This window comes from Eptesicus fuscus, chromosome 3 (assembly GCF_027574615.1).
Source record: "Eptesicus fuscus isolate TK198812 chromosome 3, DD_ASM_mEF_20220401, whole genome shotgun sequence".
NCBI classification, from domain to species: domain Eukaryota; kingdom Metazoa; phylum Chordata; class Mammalia; order Chiroptera; family Vespertilionidae; genus Eptesicus; species Eptesicus fuscus.
The window spans coordinates 57,236,649-57,254,952 of NC_072475.1; the positions used below are offsets into that span (position 1 = coordinate 57,236,649).

Here is an 18,304-nt window from a genome sequence, read left to right on the forward strand (position 1 = left end):
AATGGGGGCAGAGAGAGGACGGAGGCCGTGAGGGGGAGATGTGTGATGATGCCCTGGCACATTGGCAGAGGAACCTGGGGTACTCAGGAGGGTCGTGAAGAGAAGAGGGCAGTCTGCCAGGTGGGAAGATACAGAATTTTGTTTTAGACATCCTGCATCTAGAACACGGGGAGAAAAACCCAGTCCAAGATGTCAAGCAGGCAGTCGGGCACGTGGTACTAGAGTTAGGGACGCGGGCTGCTTGGAGCTACATTATGTTGAAGCAATGGAGGTAGATAAGCTCACTGAGGGAGAGGCCATAAGGAGTCAAGGAAAGCGCAGCGCCAGGCCCTTGCTCCAGCGTGCTACTAAAAAAAGAGGGCGGAAAGCAGCACCGAGGGAGCACCCCCATCTAGTGCGTGAGAGGAACAACAAATACCGAGCAGCGGGGTGTCAATCTTATCTGTATCTGTGAAGTGTCTGTAGGTTACAGACCTGTCTCCACACTCCAGTGAGGTGGGCAGGCTTACCATTCTCTCCCCATTTTACAGATGGGGAAATGGAGGCTCCAAGGCTCTTTGCCAAGATCTCCCCGATGGTTAGTGAGAGTCTGATTAGCACAAATCTGTCACCACGACCGACCCGTTTCACAGTGTTTGCACCCAGAGGGTCCATTGTGGCCAAGGTTAACAAGAGACAGTGTAGAGAATGTGGATCTGGCAAGGCTGGGAAAAGAAGGCAGACGGGGACAGGCTCATTCTGTTGGTGGCTCTGATCAGGGAGCAGCAACCCCTGCTAACGAGGATGTCAATTAGCAGTAGATGGGACAGACACCGATGATTCACCAGACATCAGTGACAGCACAAAAGAGGCAGAACTCAGTCTGGAAAATGGCAGAGGCTGCGCATCCCTGACCTGGCCTGGCTTCCGCCTTAATGATATCATCAGGTTGGATACCTCCCAAGACATCTGTAGAAGAGGCAGATTTATGACCCTTGCCATAGACATGGCCAAAAAGGGCTCAAAGATGACAAAGATGAAAAGGAGACAGAAGGCCGTTAACCCAGCTGGATTTCAGCAATAGCGAGGGAGCAAGCTTTTGATTTCTGGGGACTGTCAGCCCATCTCCGCCCTGTGTGTGAGGACAGAAAGGAATCTGCACCTCTAGTCACCCCGTTTCTGGGGAGCTGTGGCTGCACCATGTGCTGGGGCCTCCAGATCCCTCCTACAGTGGGTGGTGTCCATGGTGACCAGCACCCTCCCCCTTTATGGGGAAGAGGTCATGGCACCAAGACCGGGCCTGCTTTGAAGGGGCTGGCCAGGTAGTTCTCGATCTGGTTGGGGCTGGAGCTGTTTACCTTCCACTGCACCAGAGTTTGGAAGTTGAGCCGAGCAGTTTTCTGTGTGTGTGCGGGGGCAGACAGGGAGAACGCTGTGGGTAATTAAGTCTTTTCTCCGGGCGAAATAATCTTAAAATATGGTATCTATGGAGGCCCCAAAATGTGAAGTGAAACGTCCCCAGAGTGATGTATGTGTGCCCCACGGCCAAACGTCTCCAGGCAAGTTGCTAAAAATTCACTAGTGAGAACCAAGCAGGACCTTGGTATCCCCAGAATGAGGTCAAAAGAGAACCCGACCTCGCAGCCGCCCAGCAGAGCTGCCGCCATACCCAGGTGCTGCCACTGAAACTTTTCGAGTTGACTTTGAACTAATCACCAACTTCATTTGACCCATAAAGATCATGATGCAGTTTTAAGACTCAGAATGCCCTTAGTGGGACGCGGGCTGGCCCCACGGAGATGTCCTCCGGATGACCTGTCATCAGAGGCGCATGGATTTTCCCAGGCTCCCCAGAGGAGCTAGCTGTTGTTTTTTTGTTGCCACCAAGAAACCTCTCCACCCGCTCCCGCCCCCCAAACGCAAAACCTCCGTGGGTAAGGGTAAACGGAGAAATGGACAGATGCAGGCACAGGAGAGACAAGCCTGGCAGGGTGGGGGACACAGAGTCGGCCAGGACCACCAGTGACGGATCCTCAGCCCTGGGCGAGGTCTGACCGCCCAGCACCCCTCCTCTCTCACTGACCACCTGGCTGTTCCTACTGCTCCGCAGACCCGTTTCCTCAGTGGCCCCTCTCCCCGCTCAGGTCCCCTCTGAAACACCGTGTGTTCGGTCTGCTCTGCCCTGCACACCCTGCCCACGTTCCTTCAGGACCCAGGGCTCCAGCTCCCACCTGGGCTGCCTCCTTCCCACCATTCTCCCGCCTCCCAGGGGCCCAGGAGCCCTGGCAGCCTGGGTAGGAGACGGCCTCGGGATCCTGCTCCTGCCTCCGGCGGCCACTGGTGTCACTGGGCCCCTTTCTTTGCCACCGGGCTCCCCGTCATCAGGAGCCTCGGCCCGCTTTGGAGCCCAGCCCCAGTCATTCTGGACCCCGATGGTCTGCTGTTGGCCACCGGCCTCCCGGCAACACCCCTTGTGCTTCTTGCTGTTTTCTTAGCTATTTCATTACTGGCCTTTGACAGGTGCTAAACTCTCCTGGTCCCAGCAACGCCATGGAGTCAGTTCTCAACATTCCCCGAGGACAGGTGTCTGAGCCACACGCCAGGGCAGCAGGGTCAACAACATAGGATCAGTCCCCCTCACGATTTCAAAACCTGCCCTTCCCCTCCTCTCTCTCCGCCCCTGCCCGCCCCTGCTCCACGGCATCTCCCCAGCCGGGAAGCAGCCAGCCCCGCCTGGCCCATGGGCCTCACTTACAAAGTGGCCTCGCAGCTGGGTGGCAGCCTTCTGGAAATGCGGCATTATCCTCTTGCACATGCTGCACCCTGGTCACCGGTGGGAGGAAAACCAAACTCGGTTACTATGGGTGCTGGGCCCTGCGCTCCGCCCTCCCTCCCCTCAGGACCACCTCTATCCACAAACGTGAACCCGGCCTCCACGAACACACGGGAACTGGAGGCAGAGGCGCTGGCCCCAAAGAGCTTACATCCATGAAGCAGGACAGAGCCCAGCAGTGACAATACACGTGGGAGGGACGAAGCACACGTGACACAGCTCGAGGAGGGCAAGGCACTGAATCACTGAGAGCTGACAGGGAGCTCCAGAGGAATTCTGGGAACCAGACCCGGTGCCAGGAGAACACCCGCTTCATGCACAGCTGAGAGCCTCCCCTCACCACCCAGCCAGGGCTGCAAAGGAACCTGGATCAAGTATCATTAGAAAAATGCGCAACCACAGATACAATGACTTTTGGGACTTCTGTGCCTCTTCTCCTTCATTAACAAGGATAATTGCTCAAGGACTGGAGGCAGGCCTGCCATGAAAAAGCTGGCTGTTGGCCCCGTGGGAAGAGCGCCAGGCCAGGATGACACGCCTCGAGTCCCCATCTTCCCTCCACTTTCTGGATGGCCCTGGACACGTCACGTTCTCTCTGCTCCTTCTGGCAAATGAGGTGGTGGGACCGGACGGTTCTGACATTGGAGGATTCTGTGATGTTCTTGGCTCAGCCCTCTCTGCGGTTCTGTGGTCGGCCAGTCACAATCCTCTCCTGGGATTGGGGAGCTCAGGGCCAAGACAGCCAGGCCCCAAACATCCACTACTACTTCAGAGTGACCTTGATTTAAAGCCCCCTCCTCCCTCCAACCAGAGCGGCCACACATCAGTGTGGGTCCTGCAGGACACCAGCACCATTGCCTCAGATGTGGACATGCTGACATGCAAGGCTGTCTGACAGCCACTGTGCTGCAAAGCAGGCTTTGAGTTGCATCTGAAGGCTGCCGACACCAAAGCTGCCCGGAACCCCACGTTAGGCTGGATCTCATCTCAGCATGGCACGGAGCAGACCGGGCCAGGCGGCAGCAGGCTGACAAGTCTAATCCGGGTGTAGCGAACGACTTGGCAGGTGTGGGCAGAGAGACAGAGACACTGGGGAGCTGGCAGCAGGTCAAACTCCCCAGGACCACCCGAACCTCCCAATACCAAGTCTACTGGACACGGTGTGATGCACGATACTTTGACACAAAACTCTCAAAATGCCCACGACCCCCTCCCTGACATTCCTGCTTGGCAGACAGATGCACCCGCGCCCCCCCTCCCCAAACATATTAGGCCAGGGCTTCAGTTCAGGCTCAGATTCAGGTAGACTAGGAGAGCAGAAGCTGTGGCGAGGTCAGGCCGCAGGGTGACCCCAGGCATCTGCCTGGACGGCGTGGCTCAGTGGTTGAGCATCGACCTGTGAACCAGGAGGTCCCGGTTTGATTCCTGGTCAGGGCACTTGCCCTGGGTGCGGGCTCGGTCCCCAGTGTGGAGTGTGCAGGAGGCAGCTGATCAATGATGCTCTCTCATTGGTGTTTCTATCTGTCTCTCTCCCTTTCCCTTCCTCTCTGAGATTAATAAAAATAAACAAACAAAAAAGATGTGCCCTCCCCAGGAGCTGCCACCATAGCACAATGCCCACAGCGTCATGAAGGGGACTCTTGCCAGAGAACGTACGCAGCTCCCACTGTGGGATTCTGAGGGCAGGACCAAGGCCCACTTCACCGGACACCGTCCTCCACCAGGTGGATGCCACCCAGTGGGGACGCCGGGAGGCTGCTCGGCAGAGGAAGGAGCACAGCTCTGGGGAGCATCTCCCCTTGACTATTCGCTGCCTATGTGGGCACTGACGTAAGAGGCCTGAGCCTCCGCTTCCCTACCTGTGCAGTAGAAACAGCACCTGCCCTGCAGGCTGAGGGGCAGAGCCAGGCATCCAGCAGGGGAGGCTCAGTCAACACCAGGCCTGAGAGCTTGCCTTCTGGCCCATGAGGAAAACACATCCACAGGGAATGGAGGAGGTCCTTTCACAACCCAGGGGAGACAAGAGGAGGCACTCTTGCCCGCTTTTACTTGGTGACTTGATAAATGGGGGGACTCTGACACCCACTGTACTACATTCATCCGTCAGGAGCCTAATTTATTACCTGTCCCCACAGGTGCAGCCTCTCTCTTCCAGCTCTGCCCGTCTGCAGCCTGCAGCACCATGACCACCCAAACCCTCAAATGAGTGGTGAGTCGGCCAACTGTCCCCGTGGGTGGAGGCCAGCAGGGGGAAGAGGTACTGGGGGAAGAGGTCATGCCAGTTACCAAAAACAGAGCCGGTACCGATCTGAGTTTGTCTTCCCACTGATTCAATGGGAGGCAGGTTAGAGCAGTCAGCCTATTATTTTCTCGTTAACTCAGTCAAGAAACATTCACTAAATAAACCGTAGGTCCTGGGGACCCAGATTCCTTGTCACAACTAAAGGCTCCCACAGCCTCGGGGTTCCTTCACCCCAAACATGATCAAAGAGTCAGAGCCCTGAAAGGCTCCCCAGTTAGAGAATTGGTGTGTGTCCCAGGCATAAGCTCAATTATGAGGCCATGGAAGACTTGAGTGTCTGAGTGGAATAAAAGCACAACTGTGTTTCATTAAAAACAACAGCAAAAGAATCCTGGGTTCCTCACCTAGGACCCAGGAGAACATCTAATCTGACCCCCACCACCACAAATCTGAACTTCACAGCTGGGTGTTTTCTCCCTCCCTCCCCCACTAACTGCTGTGACACCTACAAGGAACCTAACTTCTCCTACCCAGCTTTCCATTATGTGATGATAATTACCATGCTGGCATCTTTGCCCTCTGTGGTGAGTAGGACGGGCACACTGCCAGACTGCCTTGGAGTGGGTGAGAGGGATGACACATTCAGGTGCAAACTGCGAGGAAACCACTCTTTGTTAGGGATGAACAGGTGTCATTATACTGATCCTGTGGTTATACCAGGATCCTGCTTGTGACACGTGCTATATACTGACATACACTGTTTTAGTCTCACTTAACCAGTGTGTCGAGTCCTGAGGGTTCGGACATGAACCAAAGGAGGGGGTTCATGTCCTCAAGGGGCTGTGTAGGCAGGACAATCCTGAAGCAATTCACAGGTAGGCAGTTAAAAAGACCTCTCCAAGGAGAAACAAAATGGGGTGAAATCAACCAGTGAATGTTATAAAGAAAACTAGAGGCCTGGTGCATGGATTCGTGCACCAGTGGGGTCCCTCGGCCTGGCCTGCAGACATCCCTAGAGGGGTCCGAGATTGCGAGAGGGCACAGGCCAGGCTGAGGGACCCCACCGGTGCACGATTGGGGCCAGGGAGGGACTGCAGGAGGGCTCCAGGGCATGTCCAGCCCGTCTCGCCCAATCCTGATCGCCCCAACCCCAGCATCAAGCTAACCTACCCGTCGGAGTGTCTGCCCCCCTGGTGGTCAGTGCATGTCATAGCTACCAGCTGAACAGTCCAATAGTTGACTGGTTGCTTAGGCTTTTATATATACAGATGACCTGGGGTTAAAGTACGGAGTACTCTAGGCAGAGCCAGGTCTTCTAGGAAGAGGCACAGGCAGGCACACCCCTGGGGCCAGTGAGGTGTCTGTGGGGAGGGCAGGTGGGCCACACAGTGATCAACATGAGCTGAGAGAGGCTGTTGTCATGGTGAATAGCCCCAGGTCAGGCAGGACCACCAGAACCCCACAGAAGAGCATCAGCTGGGGAGGCATGGTCACTAAGGTGGGAGTGGGAGGGGCCTTTGCTCTAAGAACTTCTCAGGAAGAGGGACTTTCAACAGAACTCCAGTGCCATAGCCCACGATACCCAGCCCAGCCACAGAACCGCCCGGGCACACCCACCTCCCACTACCCACAACCCCTTTCTCCAGCTGTCAGGCATCTGGCTGCCATGAGGGGCATGTGATGGTCAATGAGTCCCAGCTGTAGGGGCCTCACCCAGGCTCTGGTCCACTGTCTCCTAATCTGTGGGTCAGGACCCACTGGACTACAGGGGTGGCCCAGACGGGAGATATCTGAGGCTTTGGGGGACATACTGTCACTACTCAACTTTGCTTGGAAGCAGCCACAAACAACATGTAAACAAATGGATGTGGCTGTGTTCCAACAAAAATTCATTTACAAAAGAAGGCAGCCAGCCTAGGGGCCAGAGTTTGTTGACCCTTTATTAGAGGGTTATGAAATAGTTGGAAGAACCAATGACTTCTTTTAAATAAAACAGAATAAAAAAGAAAATATCAGTGGGTACTACATCTGGTAGAGTACATAGTAAAGGTTAGTATGATTTTGTGAAACTTCTGTTTCAGCTTGTTTATATATGATTTATGTATACTTATAGTACTGAGTTTCAATGAAAAAATTTTAATGCTGTCAAAAAGTTTGAAAGCCATTGCTCTGATCCAACCCCTTCTTTTCCATAAATGGAAGCCGAGGAACAGGGAGGTGAAGGACTTGACCACGGTCACCCAGCTCACTGGCAGCATCCCTGGGGTTAGAACCCAGTTCTTCTGGTTGTCATCTTAGTGATCCTTTGCTATTCCCATCGCCTCTTGCCGTATCCAGAGACCGAACCACTTTCTCCCTGGTCCTGACTCCCCTCCCCTCCCCTCCCAGGTGGCACCAGCAGAGGTGCGCAGGAGCTAGAGCTGGAGGAGTAGCTGCCAAGCAGCTGCCGGGAGCCAGCAGGGCTCCGGGTGGTGAGCAGCGGCAGCACCTTGGAGAGCGCACTGAGCCTCTGGTGAGGCTTCACCAGGCCCAGACCTGGCAGGAAAGGGGCTTCCGGCCCCCGGGAGGCAGAGGGGCAGGGAAAGGTACCTGAGAGGAGACCTGAGTTGTGGCTGGGTGGACCTCGGGGTGAAGAGGGCAGAAGAATGCCGATTCCAGCAAGAGAAAAACTGGTGTAGAAGCAGGAGGGAGTAAAGCCAGAGGAAATGGTCAAGATGAAGGAAAAGAGGCACAGATGGTGAGATGGGATGAGCAGCGTGATTCTAAGTGAGAAACCGGGGGCCTGTTCCCAGTCTCTCCGTCTCACATCCCCCAGCTGCCCTGCCAAGAATCTGAGTAACAAGCTCTGGCCCAAAGGAGAACGGTCACTCACAGGGGGCATAAAACATCATCAGCAGCGGCTTCTCTTCCTTCTTCAGGAGCCGTCTGAAGTCCTGAGGCACAAGCAGAGAACACCACAGGTCACACATTACACAGTAACAGAGGCCCATCCCCCAGGGACCACAGTGGTGGGAGGGGCAGGCGAGCACTGCAAATCCCACTGTCAGATTTGGGGATTGGGGGTAAGAGTCATGGTGTGTCAGGAGCCGAAAGAACCCGAGACCATCTCTTCTGAACCACCCTTGCATATTACAGATGGGGAAACTGAGGCCCCGAACAGACAAATGGCTCTCCCAAGGCCACCTGCTGGGATGAAGGAGTCGGGACCAGGCTACCAGCTTTACTTTCAGCTCCACCTGAACAATGACACGTCTACAGGGAGCTTTTCATGCCGCAAGAGGCTGTTGACCAGGCTCTATGGAGCGGCTGTGCTGTGATGAATGGTTGTTTTCACGTAGGCCTGACACGGCCAGACAGGGATCTGGAACATGGGGTTAACCCATACCTGCTCATCTATTCCCCGGCCCCAGCCCGGCCCCCACTACCCATGTCCCCAGAGCCCACTGTGAGCACAGGACAAGACATGCCCTCCACCCCAGGAGGTTCCAAGCTACACTGACCATGGGTATTTGTAAAGCCCTTAGAGAACAGTGCCCGGCACATTGTTAGGCAATATAAAATTCTTGGTTGAATAAATACGATCAATGTAAAAAGACAAAGGCCACAACAGTGCTAATGGAGAGCCTTCTGTGAGAGCAGGGCAGGAGACCTTTCTTCCCACGAGAGCCAAGGGTGTTCAGGAAAAGGCAAATCTATTAAGGACGGCAAAGAGGCCCCACGACAGAGCATATTTTGATTAAAATGAGCTCCTCTAGCCAGTTTCCATAGAAGAAAATTAGAGGTTTTTCTCTTCTGAACAATAAGGAAAATAAGAGGAAATTTCAAAATGCAGCTTTCTGGCAGCAACAAGACGTTAGGTGAATAGATGATGGCACGTCCGCACAATGGAATGTTGCTGCATCACTGCAAACTACGAAGAGGGGCACTTAATGTCACAATAAGATGTGCACGTTACATTAAGTGGGGGTGGGGGAGCAAGTTACAAAACAGCATATAACAGCTAATGAAACTTTTGTTAATATTTATGTAGCGCATTATGTTGAAAGCCTAAAAGGCTACAGAAAATACCAGCAGTGGTATCCCTAAGGGAAGGGATGGGGTGATTTTTTCTTTCTTTTACGCTTAAGCTGTGTTTTCTAAATTTTCAACAATGAATACACATTACTTATAATTTTTCAGCTAGATAGAGAAGATGACAAATATTTTATGGGAATTTAAAACATTTTATAATAAAGTCTGAAAATGTTTACGTAACTAGAGAGCAAAGGCACTCATTTAAAAAAAATTTTTTTTTAAACACATATTTTTATTGATTTTTTACAGAGAGGAAGGGAGAGAGAGTTAGAAACATCAATCAGCTGCCTCCTGCACCCCGCACTGGGGATGTGCCCGCAACCAAGGCACATGTCCTTGACCGGAATCGAACCTGGGAACCCTCAGTCCGCAGGCCGACGCTCTATCCACTGAGCCAAACCAGTTAGGGCATCATTTTTAAAACTTTTATTAAATTTATTCAGATGACATTTGCTAATAAGATTAGATAAGTTTCAAGTGTACAATTCTATAATACATCATCTGTACATTGCATTGTGTGTTCACTACCCAAAGTCAAGCCTCCTTCCATTACCATATATTGGGCCCCCTTTACTTTTTAAAAAAATATATTTTTATTAATTTCAGAGAGGAAGGGAGGAGAGAGAGATAGAAACCTCAATGATGAGAGAGAATCATTGATCAGCTGCCTCCTGCATGCCCCCTACTGGGGATTGAGCCCACAACCCGGGCATGTGCCCTTGACGGGAATCAAACCTGGGACCCTGCAGTCAGTAGGCCAACACTCTATCCACTGAGCCAAACTGGCTAGGGCTACTTTTTTTTTTTTTTTAATTGATTTTTAGAGAGAAAGGAATGGAGAAGGAGAGAGAGAGAAACATCAATGTGAAACATCCATTGACTGCCTCTTACACGCCCCCAACTGGGGATGGAACCCATAACCTGGGCATGAGCCCAACAGGGAATCAAACCAGCAACCTTTTGTTGCACAAGAAGACATCCAACCAACTGAGCCATACCGGCCAGGGCTGGCCCCCTTTACTCTGCTACCTCCCCCAACTCCCCTTTTCCCTGGTAACCACCATACTGTTGTCTGTGTCTATTTTCCTTTGTTTGTTGCTTTCTGTTTTATATACATGAATGAAATCATATGGTTCTTGTTTTTCCATCGGACTTATTTCACTGAGCATGATATTCTCAACATTCATCAATGTTGTAAAAAATGGCAGTATTTCATCTTTTCTTATGACCGAGTAGTATTCCATCGTATATACATACGAGCAGCTGGACATCCCTATCACAATCTGGGACTGCTGGCTCCCAACCACTCGCCTGCCTGCCTGCCTGATTGCCACTAACTGCTTCTGCCTGTCAGCTTGATCACCCCCTAACCCACTCCCCTGCCAGCCTGATCGACACCTAACTGCTCTCCCCTGCTGGCCCATTCACCCCTAACTGCCCTCCCTTGCCAACCTGGTTGCCCCCAACTGCCCTCCCCTGCCAGCCTGGTCACGCCCAACTGCCCTTCCCTGAAGGCCTGGGTCTCCCCCAACTGCCCTCCCTTGCAGGCCTGGTTGCCCCCAACTGCCCTCCCCTTCTGGCCATCTTGTGGCAGCCATCTTGTGTCCACATGGGGGTAGCCATCTTGTGTGTTGGAGTGATGGTCAATTTGCATATTACCTCTTTATTATATAGGATACACCACATATTCTTTATTCATTCATCTATCAAAGGACACTTAGTTTGCTTCCATGTCTTGGCCAAAAGGCACTCATTTTAAGACAGAATTAGTAACCCAATCTTTGACCCTGACTTGGGATGGAGGAGGCAAACACTTTGAAAATAATCTGGAATCCCTACAGATAAAACCTGGTAAAAGCTCTGAGAAGAAAAGTTTCTCTGAGCCTGTCACAATTTGGTTTCATATCCTGAGTAATAACAAATATTACTTTACATTCAAAGATGCTTAGTTACCTTCAGTAAGGATGGATTACAAATATGAATCGGCAATTCAACTTGCATTAGGAACTTGTAGTTATTTCATGTGGGGATTTGATTAGCGAAAAAGCAGCTGTATCTATATTTCCACATGAGAGAAAATGGCAGAAAGTATAACAAGGGGACTGCCTGCAGATGTGAAAAAATATTTGTTTAATATTTCTAGTCACAGAGGAGCAATCTTAGGAGCCCGAGGACATGCACATCTTGGGGGCGGGAGGCACCAGGCTGTCACTGGCCAGGGGCTAACACTGCAGATTATCACAAAACCTACCCAGGAGCAACATCTTTTTGAGCTGTTTGTTGTTGCACAGCTACAGGCACAGGTGCCACCACCTCCTGGCACTTGACATGCTTTTTAAAAAGGAAAGAGAGTCAGGGCTGTATGGAGATGATAAATCAGTACCTCCAACCCAACCCCCCCCCCACCCCCAAATCCTGGCAAAACCCAGAAATTGAAGCTTAAAAAGGGTAAACAATTTGTTCAAAGTTACACAATGCCTCAGAATATTAGAGACCTGACCCAAGCCTCTGGAAATATAACCCAAACCTCGCAGATGATTCTTTAAAAACAACAACAAACTCAAACCCACTTTTTTAAAAAGCAAAACACACAAAGTCCATTCCAGCAGCAACCAGATGACATAATAAGGAGAGGACATTTAAATAGATATTCTTATAAGGAAACTCTAAACGTGTTAAAATACATTAAGAAAGAGTCAGTGGAGGAAGCTCTCAGGCAGCCTGTGAGGCTGGGGAGGAGCATCGGGTAGGAGGGCCCTGGCCCAGCTCCCCAGGAGGAAAGCACAGCTGGTTAAGAACACTCCCGCTTCTCAGCTCCATGGGCACCTGTCCTTGGGAGGCCGTGGTTCAGGGGACGCTTCCAGCGACCATCAGAACTGATGGGAAATACATTACCTTTTCACTGTCAATGTGAACAACATCTTTGGCTCCAGGATCTTCCTCCCACAGCGGGGGCCCTTTCGGATCCTTCAGAAAGGCCACTATGGACTGAGGAAAAGAAGACAGAAGGCAAAACTCGATTTAGCCGGGAAGAGGGAGGTGGGGGAGTCCGGAGTTTGCCTGTTTTCCTGCCTGGAGACCCAGGTGCCTGGAAGGGAACTGCATGTGGCCTATGGGCACACACTTGGGAGTGTGCCATTCCATCGCCCACTGATGTCACTGCGAAGGGCCCTAACAATGCACCCCCTCCACCAGGATTTTTCAGCCAAAGACACTTTACTCTGGTCAGTTGATCCATCCTACTGTGCTTCATGGAACCAAAAAAGGAAGCTTGAGACAATCAGTTGGCTTATTCAAACCAGAGATACACTCTGCTAAATCCCACCTCCTCCAGGAAGTCTCCCTGATCGATTTAAATAAAGGTCTCCAGCCCTGCCCAGAGTAGATACTTTCACTCTCATGCAGCCACTAAAAGCCTTCACCAGGTAAGTAGGTAATCACACCTACTGGTAACCCGCCTGGTATTTCGTGATCTCAACTGAGTGAGAGCGTTAATCCTGACCCTCCTCTGTGGAGCTTAGGATGGGAAGCCCCAGAGCAGGGGGCCCACCTCTGTGGCCTGGTTGCTGTGCTTCTCTCCTTGGACTCCTGTCTAGATGGTCCAGGATTGAAGACCGGACAAAGAGCTTCAGGATACAGGGCTGAAGTAGCCTCTGTCATGTGGACAACCAACTCCGGTCTCTGCTTCCTTTGGGAAGGACACCCTGGGGCGGGGGCCAGGGGGCAGCTCCCTCCACCCCCCTCCCACTGCCACACGTCACTGGTCCAGGACACCCGCAGCATACCCTTTCCTCTGTCACTCTGGGAAATGGTGCTCAAAGTCTGAGAACCGGGAATGGGTACCAGAAATGAGCCAGCCTCCATCCCTCCACCCTGGAGGGAGCTGCCGGCCTCTGTGGCAACAGACGGAGACCTCAGTATCCCCTATTTGATGCAAGATTCTGTTGCTTCTGTCCACTCTGCTCAAACTCCAATGAGCACAGGATGAATTGGGCGTGTCCCTGTGTATGTTGGGGGAGGGAGGGAGGTCTGGGGTGAGTAAGGGAAAGACCCTCTCAGTGAGGCTACGCATGAGGGTTATTTCTGGAAACTGCTATTTGGAAGGAGCTATCATAGGAGAACGGGGGATAGCCAAGACTTGGAAGGATTTCATTCAGGTAATGCTCCCTGTCCATCCAAACGGAGCTCTGAAACACCCCCTGGCAAGAGGAGGGCGTTTCCACCACGGCAAAGGCAGATGGCCTTTCCCCAGCCCCTTGTCTAAGCTACACTGCGACAGAACAGGCCAAAATGGAACCGGCAGGGCCTTCCCGAGGCCCACACTCACCCGCAGCTGCAGAGGCACCTGCCCACTGGGCCACGTGAGACGCTGCAGGTGCCCACCTGCGCGCTGCTGCAGAACACCTGGTGCAGGGTTCTCAATCTAGGGTGCACGGTGGGCTTCAAGAGCCTGTGAGACCCCGGACTCACGTGAACACACTTTGTTTAATGGATGCTCACACACTGACTGTGAGGAGGAGGTCTGGGACTTTCAGGTGACTATCAGTGGGCGAGGAACCCAAACTAGGCAGGACTCTGGGGGGCTCCTGTCCCACACCAGCACGAGCTGAGTTAAAGGGTTAGCGCAGTATCCCATTCCCCTACCCTCTCCTCAGCATCAAGGAAAAAACATGGATGTGGATGGAAAAAGAAACAGCTTCTTTTAAGGTATTAATTGAAACATTCACGCTTGCAATCTTTTGCTTTCCAGGTAGAGATTATTCTCCTTTAACTGAAGTTGAATAATCCCACTCATAGTTCTCTTCAAATTGTTCTAACCGACAAGATTTTGGGCGGGAAAGTGTGTAGGGAGCAGCCCCTGACCCCACCCTCAGCCGTCTTATTCCGGGTGCTCTGCATCCCAGGGAACCGCCCACCACCTGCACCTTGGTCTTCAGGATGACTTCATGGCTACGGGGCCTGAAGAAGGTCATCAGAGAGCCATCGGAATCTCGGTTTCTAGGCACCTTTGGTCCTCACCACTTATACATAGGAAGGATTTTTGCTGGAGAGTCTGCTGACAAGCAGAAGGCCCCTGAAACAAGAAGTTCCCTCTTGGAGTTTCCTGCTCTTTACCCTCATTTATCTGGCCTCCGGCCTCTGGAGGGGCCACGGCATAGACGGCATAGTTGCTGTGACCAGGCCTTGTGTGGGATGACAGCAACAACAGCCCGAGCATGAGCCTGAGGCTGTGCCCACCCTACCTCTCTGGAGACAGAGGCCCAGGAGAAGCCCCGAAAGGAGAACCAATCTGTGACCAGGGAGGGCCTTTGTCTCGCCACTCCTGCTTAGAAGCAGACGCTGTCAGGCAGTCCCTGGAACACTACCCCCTGCCCTGGAGAACTTCAGGGCTCCACCCCAATCCGTATGGTCCTGTGGGCTTTGGGGACCCCAGGACCAAGGATGTCCTCTCTCTATTAAAAACTGACCCTGTACAATGCTCAGCTCACATCTCTGGCTTATTGGCATAAAAAAGTCACAGAGGGACAAGATCACACACACCTAGTCTTTGTAAAGAGGTGGACAAAGGCCAGGACTTGGCCACCCCACCCAGGCCAGCTCAGACCTCCGGGGCTCCTTGCTCTGTTCCTGCTACGACAATTCTGAGCAGCGGCCATCCCCTAGTACACCCTTACAGCACAGACTTCTCAGAGGCTGGCTAAACATACACCGAACACAACCTCCAGAACAAAACAAAGCCTCCCCTTTCCATCACTGCAGAGGCACCTCCCCACCCCGCCGAGCTAAACCTTGCTCCTGGGGAGCATGTGTTCTCTCCAAAGACTTCAGTGGAAGTCTTCACACAGAATAAGAGGGGTTAAGCAACCCCAGTTGGTAGCATTGTCTCTAAGTGTCTAAGTGGGTGTTAAAATGAGTAATCAGGCTGAGTCTGTGTCAGGGAAGAGCTGCAGCAACTGAAAAGGAAGCAGCGTTAGTGGATAAACAAGAGATGGCAGGGAGGTGGGGGGGAGGGGCGGTGACAGCTGCTCAGACCGGACAGGAAGGGATGGAAGGAGACACCGATGGAGACAGACAGAGAGAGAGGAGTACAGGGTCGAACCCAGTCTGGGAAGCAGGAAAGTCAGAACGCCTGGGATCAGCAGATCTGGGAATGGGAGAAATGCGCGGCCCCAGCCAGGGCAGGGGATGTGGCCTGGACCCCAGGAGGAAGAAGGCTGGTTTGAGGAAGGGAATGTGTATGGCGAAGGAGCAGAATCCAAGGGCAGGAGAAGGGCACGGGGCGGGGCAGGTGCCTAGAAACCAAGGTGATCACAGGACAGCACCTGCAGGTCACGGGATCTCCACACTTATGTGCACTGATGTCTTTCCATCCACTTCTAAATTGGATTTGGAGCAGGGAAAATCTCGGTGACATCAGCATCTCATCTGGAACAAGCTGCATAACCCACATGTGCCAGCCTGCTGGTGTGCTGCAGAGTGCTAACCTGGGCACAGCCAGCCCCCTCCAGCCCGTGCGCAGCCACGTAGCCACTGCTGCTGAGATGGGGGAGGGGGCCTTGAAGTCACAGTGAAGGGAGACCAGGCCTTTGGAGGGGAGAGGCGTGACGTTACACGAGCTATGAGGCTGGTCATCCTTATTGTGTTAAGAGTTACAAACTTCCACAGATATTTTGCTGACATACGCTCTAGAGATAAGACTCCCTCAGGTCCTCCAGAAGAGCTATTTGTGCTCTCTGCCCTTCCTTCTCTCAGAGAGAAGCTGCCAGACTTTTGGCATCCATTCAGATCCAGCTCTGCTGAGAATGAGGGAGGTAAATTTACCTTAAATGTCACAGCTCGGTTATATTCAGTGTGAAAGGCACCATCCCTGTCAAACGAGAGAAAAAGGTGTTAACTGTAGGAATGGTTGTGAAGAGACATACCTTTGGTTTCCTGCAGCATCTTAATAAGATTCAGCTATTGAACAGAGTTCAAGGTGTTTTTAAATGAAATAACTGTAAACAGGAAAAAAAAATCATTCCGGAATAAAATTGATCTTCCTAAAATCGCTGTGCACTGAGAATACCAATGAGAGCTTTCAGCACTTGCTTGGAAATTGGAAATGACCACGTGTACTTACTGGTAATGGAATAATTCGACCTCTTTGTCCTTTGGGCTCAGGTCAACTTTCATCTTCTTGCACAATTTTCTACTCTCTGTGTCACTGAAAGACACAAATGCCGGGAACCACTGGTTACCTGCGGTCCTCACAGAGGTGTTGACAGAGTGAAACCTGCTGGTAGCCTAAGAATAAGGCAGGTAAGTTGGACTTCATAGCGAGAGAGGACCTCCCTGGAGACGGGTTCTCAGAGAACCGGGGGAAGGGGAGTACCCAATGCGAGGTGGGCTGGTCAGGAAAGATGGGCCAGCAGACTGGGAGGCTGTATCACCACGTGTCAGGGACAACCCAGGGAGGTCCAGATAAAGGAAGTGCCCCAGAAGCTTAGGGGGTGGACAGCCCAATCTAAGAAGAAAAAGACACTCAGTATAGATCAGTGGTTCCCAACCATGGCCACTCATGACAAGCTCCTGGGGAAGTTTAAAAAAAATAGTGATTTCCTGGGCCTGCCCAGATCATTCCTTCAGAATCTCTGCCTGGGGCCCAAGTAAGTTTCTGTTTTTCAAGCTCTAATGTGTGCCATATGCCACCTGCTATAGACCATCTGACCAAGAAAAGAGGAAAACGTTCTACGATGTTGAGAGAATTATGACATCTGACCAGGTATGGACAAAAGCCAAAAGGAGAACGGGGAAGCTTCAGTGAAGGGCTGGAGTCTGTAATCTCACGCTCTCGCAATTCTAATAAAAAATGTCTGTTGGGTGCTGTTCACTGTGTACAAAGTGCTCAGGCACCATCTCATCTAGGCCTTCCTGCTAGACCGATGGGCCTCAGTGTGGCCCCTGACCAGCAGCCCCAGCCTCCCTTAGGGACCTGTTAGAAATACAAACTCTCAGCCCCATCCCAGACCTTCTGAATCAGAACTGAGAATACTGGTGTGTGTGTTTTTTTAAATATATTTCTTTATTGATTTCAGAGAGGAAGGGAGAAGAGAGAGAGATAGAAACATCAATGATGAGAGAGAATCATTGATCGGCTGCCTCCTGCACACCCCCTACTGGGGATTGAGCCCGCAACCCAGGCATGTGCCCTTGGCCAGAATCGAACCTGGGACCCTTCAGTCCACAGGGTGACGCTCTATCCACTGAGCCAAGCCAGCTAGGGCTTTTTGTGTTGTTTTTATAAAATATTTTTATTGATTTTTAGAGAGGAAGGAAGGAAGAGAGAGACATTGATGTGAGAGCAGAACATCGATTGGCTGCCTCCTGCATGCCCCTACCAGGAATTGAGCCCCAGCCTAAGCATGTATCCTGACTGGGAATCAAACCAGTAGCCTTTCGGTGCACGGGAGGATGCCCAACCAAGCCACACCAGCCTGAGCTGCGTACCCTGTTTTAAGGAACCTTCCAGGTGATCTGATGATGCCACCATCCTGCACTGGCTCTTCCTCTCCCCAGTCTCCAGGTTTGGCTTCCCCTGTGCCCTACACCAGCCCCCTCAGAGACCTTACCTGCTCTCACACACAACCTCACCACACTCAGCCAAGTGTGCCCAACAGCCCGCCGAAGGCAGCCAGCCACCCCACCCCAGCCCCTGCTCCTTGCTGCGGGGCTCTCTCCCCATTCTGCGTGGAATCAGTGAGGGTATGTTGGTCACCCAACCTCCACTGGTCTCTGCTGCCTGACTACGCTGCATGAGAAACTTTGTTCTGCCAGGTATGACAGCCACCTGGGGGAAGTCCCTTCATCTCCCACCTGTTTACTTACCTCACCACCTTCTACAGCTATCAGCTTCCCACAGCTGTGCACCAGCCCCAGAACAGATGGACTAATGAAACCATTCAGCTCAATTCTAAAAGCATCGCTCTTCAATGCACAAGCAGAATTGTGGGGCCTCATTTTAAATGTAAATATACAATCTGCAATTCAGGAAGCATGGCCTCTCCCTCCCCATTCAGTCCTGCCTGTGGCAGCCATCACAGGGGCCACTGCAGCTTGCAGCCTCAGGCCTCAGAAATGCATGATGAATCCAAAAAGGAAAGGCTGATGGCATTGCAATGGCTGCTCCTCCAGGGTGG

The 18,304-nt window shown here is 52.1% G+C and overlaps 1 protein-coding gene across 1 annotated transcript in view; it reads right to left on the bottom strand.

Moving 5' to 3' along the window:
- Positions 1 to 18,304, bottom strand: part of PDIA5 (protein disulfide isomerase family A member 5) — an 87,468-nt gene that overhangs the window by 32,806 nt on the left and 36,358 nt on the right. The window contains exons 4-8 of the mRNA XM_008155520.3: positions 16,249 to 16,332; positions 15,951 to 15,996; positions 12,024 to 12,116; positions 7,927 to 7,987; positions 2,735 to 2,802 (exon numbers count right to left, since the gene is read on the bottom strand). Coding sequence (XP_008153742.2) covers positions 2,735 to 2,802; positions 7,927 to 7,987; positions 12,024 to 12,116; positions 15,951 to 15,996; positions 16,249 to 16,332 — 352 coding nt within the window. The remainder of the gene's footprint in view (positions 1 to 2,734; positions 2,803 to 7,926; positions 7,988 to 12,023; positions 12,117 to 15,950; positions 15,997 to 16,248; positions 16,333 to 18,304) is intronic.